The following is a 13490-nucleotide window of genomic DNA, read 5'->3' on the forward strand; positions in this document are numbered from 1 at the left end:
GATCGTCCTTGCTCACCAACTTTTTCAGGCGCGCGGTCGGAAAATTCTGCAACGTGTGAGACCCTGGAAAACTTAGCAGCACATTGGATGTTGTGGAGACAACGGTACTTCCGGTAGACGTCCCATCTCTACATCCGGTAGGTTCTCACACAATCTAGGAAATCAACTTACTTAAGTGTATATTTTCGAGTCAAACGCAACGATGATGCGCATTCGAAAGAGAAATGTATCAGCAAATTTAACAAAAGCCATGTTACAGAAAATACAATCCAGAACTTTACATCTATGCGATATTATTTAAATACGAGAAAAATGGCCCGTTGAGGAAGGATACACCGGGCGCTAGGTTGATAGTGCTGTCTCTTTTCTCTAAACTAAAACCAACCCACCCCCACCCCCCAACACCCCCCCCCCCCACCCCCCCCCCCACCCCCCAAAAAAACATGTCTACCGTCCCATTCAACGAAATATGATTATATACTTTTTCCAGTGTCCGCCCCCTCCCCGAAAATTCTACCCCCGCCCCCGAAAATTTCAAGTACCCCCCACCCCTCTCCGGGGAGGAAAAAGTCTAAACTAAAACCACCCCACCCCCTCCCCCCCCCCACACACACACCACCCCCCCCCCCCACCCCCCACCCCCCCCCCCCCCACACACACACACCACCCAGTGTCCGCCCCCTCCCCGAAAATTCTACCCCCGCCACCGAAAATTTCAAGTACCCCCATCCCTCTCCGGGGAGGAAAAAGTCTGAAAGAAACACTGGTGTCGCGCTTAGCCACTACCCGAAGAATTGCATTAAAGACATTGCAAGAAAACCACTTTTTAGATTAGACACATTAATTAGGCGGTAATTTTATTATAGAGTATCGATGAAGAAATTTCTTTTGTGTTAGGGAGGGGGGGGGGCTCAGACGTTCTTACGCGGGGGGTGGGGCTTCGCCCCTACCCGAAGAATTGTATGCAAGAAACTCTTCACGCAAACCACTTAGATTAGACAAAATTGCCTTTTTTGAGAATCAATGACGTCATATTACTGTGTGCACTCTCCGGCTTGAGATGCTAAATGTGTCGACGTCATACTTCGTTTTTCGAAATACTATGCATGTTTTTAAATTGCTTGTGTTTTCTCTAGAGCGTTCTTGTCAGATAGATAGATAGATAGATAGATAGACAGACAGCGAAACTATATTCGGTAATTTTATGGAAAACATTTCTTTTGTTAAACATGCATCCCTTGAAAATAAAAATAAAAATTAATTTAGACTTACTTATTCTCTCTGCGCTTACTTCAATTGGAGCATTTTTCTGTGTGCGTAATTTTCCATTGAGCACAAAAAATGTTATAAAAAAGTTTTACTCTTTAGTAATTTATATCTTTTTCGAAATTTCGACTGTAATTCTACAATTGTGAATTGCAAGAACTGTGCAACTGTCATGTAGTAGTAGCAGACATAAGAAAAAGGAAGATTTCGTAAGTTGGGTCATCTAGATAGAATACCAAATAACAGATCAGAGACAGTGATGTATTACCAAACCCAAAAAAATGGAAAATGCAGGCCTATACTGAGATGCAGGGGTTGGCGTGGTCGGCTTGTGGTCACGGGTTCGAACCCCCGGGCAGACAAGACTCTGGGTCAGCAAGGAACCTAGAAGAGACAACTCAAAAATCAAATAATGGTTGCCTTTAGTTCTGGGCTTGGTTGGACAAGGACTATGGAAGCATTCCAAAAAGAAAAGCAGGCTGAAATATGGTAAAAGATTATGAATTCATTGTTTATTGGACTTAAAATATAATATTTTATGAATAGTAAAAATCCTACGAAGAGGTTAATTTTTCAAGATTGCCGCCGTTGTCATAGTTACAAAAATTATCCCACCTATTTTAAAAAAAAATGGAAATACATATTTGGATGCACCTTTAAAAAGCTGTAGAGAAATATTTATTTTCCTAACGAGTATAAAAAGTGTTTTAAGCACATAACTAACTTAAAACAAGAAATGAATGATTTTATAGCATTACTCTATAGTGTCGTGACGTAAAAACGATTTATTCACACGCTTTCTAAAGCCGAAAACAGAATACAAAAATATTACCTGGACATTAATTATTCATTCATTATTACCATCTTTAAAAATAAATTAACGTCGTTTGTTTAATTTTTAGTGCCTTTTTCAGTAAACGCTTTAGTTAAAATTTATAACAGCTGGTTTCGTTTACTTTTAATCTTAAGCATACATTTATTTTACAATGATTCGTGTACTGAGAATTTTTTCCCCGTAGACTAAACTTTATACTCCTTGTAAATTTGTTTTCAGGCGTTTACCCTGACTATGGTTTTTAAAATCAACGGCGTCCCTCTGATACAGCAAGTGATGGCTGTCACGCTGGATGAGGAGAAGATCATACATGGCTTTCCTTACAACGTGATCCATCCTAACGCTTTTCCGTAAGTTGTCCTTACAACGTGATCCATCCTAACGCTTTCCCGTAAGTTGTCCTTACAACGTTACGTATTCTAACGCTTTCCCGTAAGTTGTCTTTTACAACGTTACGTATTCTAACGCTTTCTTATAAGTTGTCCTTACAACGTTACGTATTCTAACGCTTTCTTATAAGTTGTCCTTACAAAGTGATGTATCCTAACGCTTTCCCGTAAGTTGTCCTTTACAACGTGACGTATCCTAACTCTTTTCCGTAAGTTGTCCTTTACAACGTGACGTATCCTAACGCTTTCCCGTAAGTCGTCCTTACAACGTGACGTATCCTAACGCTTTCCCGTATATTGTTGGATGTCTAAGTAAAATAGCATTGCCTTTAAATGATTGTGTATTAGATCAAGTAGGTTTTTGTTTAAAAGTAGGTTAACAGAGAAATTAATTCTTGACCACGGTGCAGTATTACGATGCCACTATGCCTAGATTCCTATATTTCCACGAATTATGTTAGGAACCAATTACGGGCGGGTAATCAATGACAGATTGTACGGAATAAGTTCCGAGAAAGGAACTGGAGACCTCAAGTTTTGTAACCCAACCCAATTTCTCTGTAGACTAGGTGAAAACGAGGCAAAAGCGGTGAAGAAAAGGGGTGTTGAATACAGTGGCGTAGCGAGGTCGGGTGTTACCCTGTACGGCACTTAAGGGTGTCACCCCCCCCCCCAGAGGCGTAGCGACCTTTCCCGGCGCCCGGGGACAAACTTTCAATTTTCGATTTGCACCCCCTCAAACGTTCGATTTTTGCACCCCCCCCCCCCTCTTCTTCTTCTTAGTCTTTCTATTTGTTTACCCCCCCCCCCTAAAACTTTCGATTTGCACCCCCCCCCCCCCCTTCACCGTTGTTGGGATTGTCAAATTTGCTCTTACAAGACTATTTAACCTTCGACTTAATCACTTAATTAAGTGGAAATATCATTTTTTTTCTCTTTATATTTTGCTATTTTTCGCCTTGGTGTCACCCCCCTTAAATGGTGTCACCCTGTGCGGTCCGCACCCCCGCTACCCCCCCCCCCCCCCACCCTCGCTACGCCACTGGTTGAATAGTTGATAAGTTAAAAATATGGTTTCAGTGGTTGGTGAATTAATTTATAAGTTGTATAAACACAATTCTCCTGTCAAATTCAATGATATTAATAGAGTAGATAGAGTATAGTTTATATGTTTCTTGACCTCGACATTTTAAGGGATAGTATGGTCAGAATTCTGTCCAGTCTACTTTATTTACCTTAACGTGGGCGAGGAACCTATCTGAGCTGGGTGAACTCAGGGACCTTCCGCAGACTAAAATCCGGACCGATATCTGAACACGTGACTCCCGTGTTGGCAGTCGAGCCCTCTACCGCTTGACCCCCACCGTCCCCAATGAAGTATTTATCAGCTGTGTAATGCCTGTAAGGTGTTGAATGAGGTTACAAATGCTGCAATGTAAACATATAAACCATTCTTACGGAAATGTATCCCTGAACTATACAGCAACGGCGATGCGAACTTGACCTTGATCTCCACGCTGAGCAAGGACGACTTCCGGGGCAGCCAAGATTGTGTGATCCGCTTCCGGCTCATCGAGGCCAACTCTTTCATTGGCTCCTGGCCTGTGTGTTCACGTGATTATAATGGGGTAATTAAACTTTCCTAAATAGGATGATTATAATGGGGTAATTAACATTTCCAAAATAGGATGATTATAATGGGGTAATTAAACTTTCTCAAATAGGATAATAATAATGGGGTAATTAAACTTTCTCAAATAGGATAATAATAATGGGGTAATAAAACTTTCTCAAATATGATAATAATAATGGAGTAATTGACTTTTCCCAAATACGATGATTATAATGGGGTAATTAACCTTTCCCAAATATGATGATTATAATGGAGTAATTAAACTTTCTCAAAAAGGATAATAATAATGGGGTAATTAACCTTTACCAAATAGGATGATTATAATGGGGTAATTAACCTTTCCCAAATAAGATGATTATAATGGGATAATTAACCTTTACCAAATAGGGTGATTATAATGGGGTAATCAACCTTTCCTAAATAGGATGATTATTATGGGGTGATTAACCTTTCCCAAAAAGGATGATTATAATAGGGTTATTAATCTTTCCCAAAACATGATGTTTATAATGCTCTAATTAACCTTTCCCAAATATTATCCCTTTTTTTTCAAACTAATGAAAACACCAAATAAACACCAAATTTACAATTATCTGTAATCTGCATTAAACTAATCTGGACAGTTAGAGGGAATTCGCTTTAAAATGGATCGAATTGGAGATATGTAAACTAACAACAAACAACTTCGAACTCCGAACGTTGTAAATTAAGTAAAATCTAATTAACCCAATTACTTATATTGATCTATGACCCGAGAGACAGCAATACGTGAACGAATTTTTTTTTTAATGTCACAGAGTCGACCATCCTACACAGTAGGCCTCGCTTGCAACTCATTCGCCCTTGTCTCAACACTGGGTATATTCAGCCTGCAATCGAGTAATGTCCCCTACATTGTCTGGTCGAAAGAGAGGTTAGCGTTGTTTTCAGCGAGATTTTGTATTAGGATGGGAGGGGGGGGGTATGCTTTGGTTTCACTCCTCCCATTGTAGGTGGTCAGAGGGTTGGTCGTAAATCACGTCAGGCACGTAGGGTTGAGAGTAGTGGGACTTTTTTTGGCTTAATTAATCGAGGTTACGAATTTCCAGATATTTGAATTTGTATTTATTTTGTTACTTAAAATAAATTTAATCAGAAACCGTTCAATTATAATATAATCCTCCCCCAACACACCTTCCCACCATATCGTTGCTAAAATTGTTCTCGTGGACAGGAAGACTGGAATGTTAAATCAGCAATTTTTGTAAAACATGGCCCGGGGGTTAAAATTAAGGTTAGGGTAGAGCTTGTTTTATCGAAATCTCATCCCTTAGCAAATATCGAGATGATTTTATAGGTCTAATTAAAAGCGATTTTACCAAATATTTCCCAGAATTCCTCTGCCACCGAATCTGATTGCTGAAGGACATGGGGAGAACGACCCTTGCAACTGTACCAGCAGGATGAGATAGATCCTAGACTATAATGGGATCTACTTGCAGTTTGCTGGGCTATGTGCGGCTTCAGACTGTATCTGTTGATGCTATGTTTTACTCAACATTTTCCTCAACGTTTGCAAATAATAAATCTGGTATTCATTCAAAGTTGTGTTATTTTTTATTTCCTTAAAATTTAGTTGCTTCACCACCTTATATGTGGTGTGGTTTGTGTGTGTATATTTGTGTATATCTATCATTATAATATTATAATGTATAGGCATTGGGACATAGAGATATTTCATCAGGAATGTATTATTTCTACCTTTAGCGTTGAATTAACTCTGCCGTTACTGCAAAACTTGATATTTTTTATTTCTATTGAAGATGATAAAATTACTCTCTATTTATTAATAGCCTATTTTAGATTTTGATTGCGTGAACTTCTTGTGTGAACTTATGGATAGTTTGAACGTCTTGATTGTGTAAATGTCTTACGTGAACGTCTTGATTGTTTGAACATTAACAATGTGTGAACATCTTCTCATGCTTGGTATGCTTCTGTCTACATGCCCAATTATTTACTTCTCAATTTGATGTGAAAACTAAGTTGAGACTACTCAGCTTTATTTAGTACCCGACTTACAAAGGTTTAGTAACGATTGCTGGTTATTGTAAAAATCCTCGTACGGTTTAGCCTCACGTGAATACCTGTTGAATGCTCATCTTAATGTGTAATGATTATCGTCTCTGATTCACCTCTTAGCTAAATGTTCCAAGCACTTTAGTATCTTAGTCAAACTGTTAACGCGACTATCGATCTATCGATTAACACCTGCAATTAAGTAAAAAATCAATACCGATGATTGACGTGGATCGGATGGTTCAGCTGACTCCTTGTTTGATGTTATACTTAAACGTCCACTTTTTATGTCAATTTTGTCATTTTCATATATATATTTTTTAACCATAGCAGTATAAAACTCAAAACTAGATAAAACAGAAATGAATTTTTGAATATTTGATGTATGACATGAACACCATTATGTATCGCCGTGTTGTGGGCTTATTTCTGTTCGCTTGTCTCATTTTAAACTCGGCTGACAGTTTGCGTAAGTTAAAATTATGGATGTATAGATTCATATGCTAGCTGGACATATGAACAGATTGTATTGTTGTTCTTATCACGCATTATTATAGACCTACTGTTACTACCGTCAAGCTTCAAAGTAGATTCAACAAAATCGAAAGAGTTGTTCCATACTTGAAACTAGTTTTGTCAGCTCTTCGTAGGTTTAAAATACTTGTAGTTTTAGCTGACTTTGTTAACCTCATATTTTATGTTAATCTGTTGTTGATTTCATTCCGTTAATAATGCTATCATTCAACTGAAAAGTAAAGTAAGTTAAGTTTCCCATTCAAACCTGACGGTCTATGAGGCAAGTGAAGTAGAGTTCACTTGTTTCTGTGACCTCGGCATATGAAGAGATAGTGTGTTCAGCACTATGCCCAGCCGCCTTTACTTTCCCTAATTTGAATTAGGTACCCATCAGAGTTGGGTGGACTCGGGGACGGTCTACTGACTCGAGACTAACGGTTTAGCAGTCCAGCTCTCTACCGCTGGACCACTCCGTCCCCTCATTTAATTGAAGATAGCACAAAAAGTTCCTTTAGGTTTTTTTGTTTGCTTGTATAACTGTCTACTACTCTTCTTTGATGTAAATACCTAAAACAACCTTTATAGTTCTAAAAACTACTATCTGAAGTACTGGGCAACCGAAACAGCTCATATGTTTATGAGACATTAATGAAACTCAGTGCTGACTCTAAAATATCATCTTACAATAGATTTTAATTCAGCTTACAACATGTAGCCTATGATCCATTTAGGCAGATGTTACATCGCCAATGACATGTCCAGATTACTGTAATCATAAGGGGCCATGTTTGCCGCACTGAGTACATCATGGCTATTTCAAGGGAGAGAAATGCACTGGACATAAATCTCTTGGTCAACCCCACCCCTCCCCTTCTTCTAGTCATCTGTAGCCTGTTTCCGGTTTAAATTAAGCCAAACATCATTCAGTTTCAGAAGCCGTTTCTTTCAAACATTTTTCTCTGCGGAGGGGGGGGGGGGTTAGCACTTAAATTTGTGCCGGACACAGGGGGAGACACCTGGTTAAAGTATATATATTCTTAATTAATTAATTATACTTTTTTAAAAATTTTCTCCCAGAGTTTATACTTTTGCTGCAAAAGGTGGGGGAGGGGTGTAGGAATCAGATCGAGACGGGTGAAACAATCCCTTGTTTACTAGTATAACAACTGTCATTACTCGAATAGGGGGCGCACGTTTCAAAGACAGCTTTCCATTCAGTCTAGCCTAGCTTTTACCACTATCCTCACCAGTGGCGTAGGCAGGGGGGGTTAAGGGGGGGGGGGTCATAACCCCCCCCATAGACCCCTCGGTATATATAAAAAGTATGAGGGGGGGTGCAAATCGAAAGTTTGAGGGGGGGGTGCAAATCGAAAGTTTGAGGGGGGGGGGGGTGCAAATCGAAAGTCTGAGGGGGGGGGTGCAAATCGAAAGTTTGACCCCCGGTAAAAATTGGAACCCCCCCTTGAGACGATCCTGGCTACGCCACTGATCCTCACACGTTTCATAAACAGCTTTGCATTCAGTCTAGCCTAGCTTTTACCACTATCCTCACACTTTTCAAAGACAGCTTTGCATTCAGTCTAGCCTAGCTTTTACCACTATCCTCACACGTTTCAAAAACAGCTTTGCATTCAGTCTAGCCTAGCTTTTACCACTATCCTCACACGTTTCAAAAACAGGTTTGCATTCAGTCTAGCCTAGCTTTTACCGTTGCCCCCACACTTCTCAAAGACAGCTTTGCATTCAGTCTAGCCTAGCTTTTACCGTTGCCCCCACACTTCTCAAAAAAAGCTTTGCATTCAGTCTAGCCTAGCTTTTACCACTATCCTCACACGTTTCAAAAACAGCTTTGCATTCAGTCTAGCCTAGCTTTTACCACTATCCTCCCACTTTTCAAAGACGGATTTGCATTCAGTCTAGCCTAGCTTTTACCGTTGCCCCCACACTTCTCAAAGACAGCTTTGCATTCAGTCTAGCCTAGCTTTTACCACTATCCTCACACGTTTCAAAAACAGCTTTGCATTCAGTCTAGCCTAGCTTTTACCGTTGTCCCCACACTTCTCAAAGACAGCTTTGCATTCAGTCTAGCCTAGCTTTTACCACTATCCTCACACGTTTCAAAAACAGCTTTGCATTCAGTCTAGCCTAGCTTTTACCACTATCCTCACACTTTTCAAAGACAGCTTTGCATTCAGTCTAGCCTAGCTTTTACTGTTGCCCCCACACTTCTCAAAGACAGCTTTGCATTCAGTCTAGCCTAGCTTTTACCGTTGTCCCCACACTTTTCAAAGACAGCTTTGGATTCAGTCTAGCCTAGCTTTTTCCGTTGTCCATACACGTTTCAAAAACAGCTTTGCATTCAGTCTAGCCTAGCTTTTACCACTATCCTCACACGTTTCAAAAACAGGTTTGCATTCAGTCTAGCCTAGCTTTTACCGTTGCCCCCACACTTCTCAAAGACAGCTTTGCATTCAGTCTAGCCTAGCTTTTACCGTTGCCCCCACACTTCTCAAAAAAAGCTTTGCATTCAGTCTAGCCTAGCTTTTACCGTTGTCCCCACACTTTTCAAAGACAGCTTTGGATTCAGTCTAGCCTAGCTTTTTCCGTTGTCCATACACGTTTCAAAGACAGCTTTGGATTCAGTCTAGCCTAGCTTTTTCCGTTGTCCATACACGTTTCAAAAACAGGTTTGCATTCAGTCTAGCCTAGCTTTTACCGTTGCCCCCACACTTCTCAAAGACAGCTTTGCATTCAGTCTAGCCTAGCTTTTACCACTATCCTCACACGTTTCAAAAACAGGTTTGCATTCAGTCTAGCCTAGCTTTTACCGTTGCCCCCACACTTCTCAAAGACAGCTTTGCATTCAGTCTAGCCTAGCTTTTACCACTATCCTCACACGTTTCAAAAACAGCTTTGCATTCTGTCTATACCTAGCTTTTACCACTATCCTCACACGTTTCAAAAACAGCTTTGCATTCAGTCTAGCCTAGCTTTTACCGCTATCCTCACATGTTTCAAAGACAGCTTCGCATTCAGTCTAGCCTAGCTTTTACCACTATCCTCACACGTTTCAAAAACAGCTTTGCATTCAGTATAGCCTAGCTTTTACCGTTGCCCCCACACTTTTCAAAGACAGCTTTTCATTCAGTCTAGCCTAGCTTTTACCGCTGTCCTCACACGTTTCATAGACAGCTTTGCATTCAGTCTAGCCTAGCTTTTACCGTTGTCCTCACTCTAATTCAGAATGCAGCTCGTCCTTACTCACCAACTTCTTCAGGCGCGCGATCGGAAAATTCTGCAACGTAGGCGACCCTGGAAAACTTAGCAGCACGCTGGATGTTCTGGAAACAACTATTCTTCCGGTAGACGTCCCGTCTCTACATCCGGTAAGTTCTTTAATTAATTATGAATTAAGTTACCTGAAGATATGTTTGGAATTTACTGCCTTCATTACGAATATAATAAAGATATTCAAGCGTCACATTAAAAGAAAACACATTATACGACATAAGATCAGTCACAGCATTCAGACCCATACATCTAAATTTTTCTAACCGTTTCGTTCACAAGTTTCCCCTTCAAAATCGTTTATAGCATTCTGTATGCGGAAATTCTCTTTTTTCGCATTTTTCTGTGTGCTTATGAGTAAAATTCTTATTTTCATCAATGCTCGACTAGGTCGTTGCAATAAAACTGTACATTAAAAGTTGGGTCCCGTATCTTTCTGAAAACGTTACTTCGGTTTTCGTTTTTTTTTTTTTGGTAATCTTCAATGGAATTTTTTTCTCGGTTTTCGACTCTTTATTTGATCACAGTTTGGTCCACGAATTCTCCGACTTACTCTCTCCTGAATCCCATAGCCTGAGCATAGAATCTGACGTATTTATATACTGTATGGTCGGAAGATAGCGCGCAAGAAAGGTAACCCGTAAGTTCGGATCCCAGGCTAGAGTTAGTAGGACGTTCTCGAGTCCACCCGGCTTTGATGTGTACCTGACTCACGCTAGTTAAAGTAAAAGTTGTTTTGATTTACATTTCAATTCAAGAATAAGCTGGTTACACTTAAATTTATATTTTAAGATTTCCTTTCTTATGATTTTCGTCGAATATTTTCAACGGCTTTCTAAAAAAAAAAAAAAAAAAAAACAAAACGTTTCCATTTAATTTTTTCAGGCTTTTACGTTGACTTTAGTCCATAAAATTAACGGAGTCCCTGAGAAACAGCACGTGTTGGCCATCACACTGGATGTGGATAAACTCATACGGGTCGTCCCTTACAACGTGAGCCATCCTGATGCTTTCCCGTAAGTAGTGTCTTTGTCTTGCTGTTTCAAGGATGCTCAGCGCATCATTTTGTTGTGCGTTCATAGAACGTTAGTTGTGAGGGTGTAGTTGCGTATACGGAAATAATGATGGTGTGGTTAAAAGGATATGTATTATATCAAGATTCCGGTTGTTGGAATCTTGATGCAAGGTTACATTTTACTACTGCCGGTTGTTTACACTACCGGCTGATAGACATTTTCAACCGGCCTTTAAACATATCGGGGAAATTAGCAGTGGTGTTCAATTATGTAACACTCCATGTAAGGTACAAATATGTAACTCTTCCTCTGCTGTAAAAATACGTTACACTTCATTACGTGTACAAATATGTAACACGTCCTCTCTTGTAAAAACATGTGACACTTCCTCTCTGTTTTAAATGTGTAACACTTCTAGTAACACTTGTTCTGCTTTTTATTTTAAATATGTAACACTTCATCTAGAATACAAATATGTAACACGTCCTCTCTTTTTTAAATGTGTAACACTTTTAGTAACACTTCCTCTCCTGTACAAATATGTAACACTTCGTCTGCTGATAAAATTTGTAACATTTTCTCAACTGTACAAATATGTAACACTTCCTGTCCTGTACGAATGTGTAACACTTCCCCACGCGTACAGACATGTATCCTACAACCTTACACAAAATAACCATTTAAAAAATCTGTCCAGCAACGGTGACGCGAACTTGACCCTGATCTCCACCCTGAGCAAGGACGAATTCCAGTGCAGGGAGGAATGTGTGGCCCTCTTCAGGCTCATTGAGGCTAACTCTTTCGTCGGCTCATGGCCCGAGTGTACAGGATTCTACAACGGAGTAAGTCAACATTACTCAACATGGTCGCGTGCTATAGCCACTGTTAATCGTATGAAAAATAAAACGAGTTTGTGATAAGAATAGACAAAAAATAGACAAAATTACTGACAAGTTTTTAGATTATTCAATAGATTATTTTTAAAAATTTTACGTTTTATTTCTTACATTTAATATATTAAAGTTTTTTTTTAAATATATAAGAATATTAATATTTATACTTTAAAACAATTATCGCCATCTTGATACTTTTCATTCTGTTTGCTATTAATTCGACACCAAACCCACTACGACTTAAAACATTTACTTAAAACCACACTGGTACCTTACAATATATTAACTGTAAACGCCAATTATCGGCACATTGCAAACCTCTGAGTCTTAAAATTGTCAACATTATCCATGAACACCGGCTCAACTAACTTTTAAAGAATCGCAAATATTTTATTGTTTCCGCTGTTTCTATACTGAAAGTGTATTCAAATCTAGTCTCATACTCAATAGGATCTCATGAATGACTACACAAAAATAAAAGTTATTTTTTTCTTTTGTATTTTCAGGGTCGGCCATCGTACACCGTAGGTCTCACTTGTAACTCCTTCGCTGTTGTCTCAACGCTGGGTTTGTTCCCGGAGCACTCGAGTACTGTCCCCTACATCGTCTGGTCCAAGGAAAGGTTGGTGATGTATTCATGAGCGCAACCAGCTAGTTATTGAGGATGATGGTGGTGGTGGAGGTGGTGGTGGGTAGGTTGACTCCCTTATCTAGAAATGTTGTTCAAAAGTGTCGGTCACGGTTGGATTGTTGGCAGTGGGGTTTAGACTTTAAGACAGTGCAATCGAGGGAACTGTGTTCTAGAATGTTGACTTAGCGTGTCCACCAGAAATTGTTACAGTTTTAACCTTGCTTCCCTCCCCCCCCCCCAACCCCTTCATTTTAAAAAGAACTCGCATGTAACGACAATGAAATTAACTACTCTGTATAAGATAGTCTGCGGTTTATACTTAGGTTCAGGTTAAAGTATCAACATTTTTATCGAAAGTGTGTACTTAACTAAGCAACATGACTTGTTAGACAACATTGATTTGATTAAAACCCCATTTTTTAACAACAATTTCCCAGAATTCCTCTACCACCAAATCTGATTGCTGAAGGACATGGAGAGAACGACCCTTGCAACTGTACCAGCAGGTTGAGATAGATCCTAGACTATACTGGGATCTACTTGTAGCCTACTAGGCAGTGGGCGACATCAGACCAACAAGAACTTTTGATTCTACTTTTAACAGTTAAAAATACTTAAATTTTAGATAATGTTGACAAATAATAAATCCGCTGTATTTCAGTTTGTTTATTTTATTATGTCGAAGAAAAAAAAATTTCTTTGTTATAATTAGATTTCAAAAAATAAAATTTTATTTAAAACAGTTAAACGAACTTTCTTAGAGGTTTAGTTCATGCATTAAAGAAAAGTAGAAAAACTATTTTTTTGTGAAACAAAATAATGCACCACTGTTTATTTAAAAAAGCAAGGGTTAATATTGTTTATTAAATACCATCTTCAAAAATTTAGTGAGCAGAGATTTTGTTTATTTTTATACTAGCTGCATACCTGTGCTCCGCAAGGTTGAATCGTTTTTAAAGGTACCA

The 13490-nt window shown here is 39.2% G+C and overlaps 2 protein-coding genes across 2 annotated transcripts; both read left to right on the plus strand.

Annotated features, from left to right (window-relative positions):
* LOC131936321 (uncharacterized) lies at window positions 1–5674 on the plus strand. Its single transcript, XM_059293248.1, has 5 exons — window positions 1–137; window positions 2321–2451; window positions 3974–4118; window positions 4921–5036; window positions 5496–5674. The coding sequence occupies exons 2-5, from the start codon at window positions 2336–2338 to the stop codon at window positions 5572–5574; spliced, it is 456 nt and encodes a 151-aa protein (XP_059149231.1). The 5' UTR covers window positions 1–137; window positions 2321–2335; the 3' UTR covers window positions 5575–5674.
* An 851-nt stretch (window positions 5675–6525) lies between these two features.
* On the plus strand, window positions 6526–13192 carry LOC131936318 (uncharacterized). The gene is made up of 6 exons (XM_059293245.1): window positions 6526–6650; window positions 9941–10083; window positions 10871–11001; window positions 11699–11843; window positions 12401–12516; window positions 12963–13192. The coding sequence occupies exons 1-6, from the start codon at window positions 6563–6565 to the stop codon at window positions 13039–13041; spliced, it is 702 nt and encodes a 233-aa protein (XP_059149228.1). The 5' UTR covers window positions 6526–6562; the 3' UTR covers window positions 13042–13192.
* The last annotated feature ends 298 nt before the right edge of the window (window positions 13193–13490 follow it).

The sequence above is a fragment of the Physella acuta genome, unplaced genomic scaffold (genome assembly GCF_028476545.2).
Source record: "Physella acuta isolate Inbredline_101_S28 unplaced genomic scaffold, ASM2847654v3 ptg000175l, whole genome shotgun sequence".
Lineage (NCBI taxonomy): Eukaryota > Metazoa > Mollusca > Gastropoda > Physidae > Physella > Physella acuta.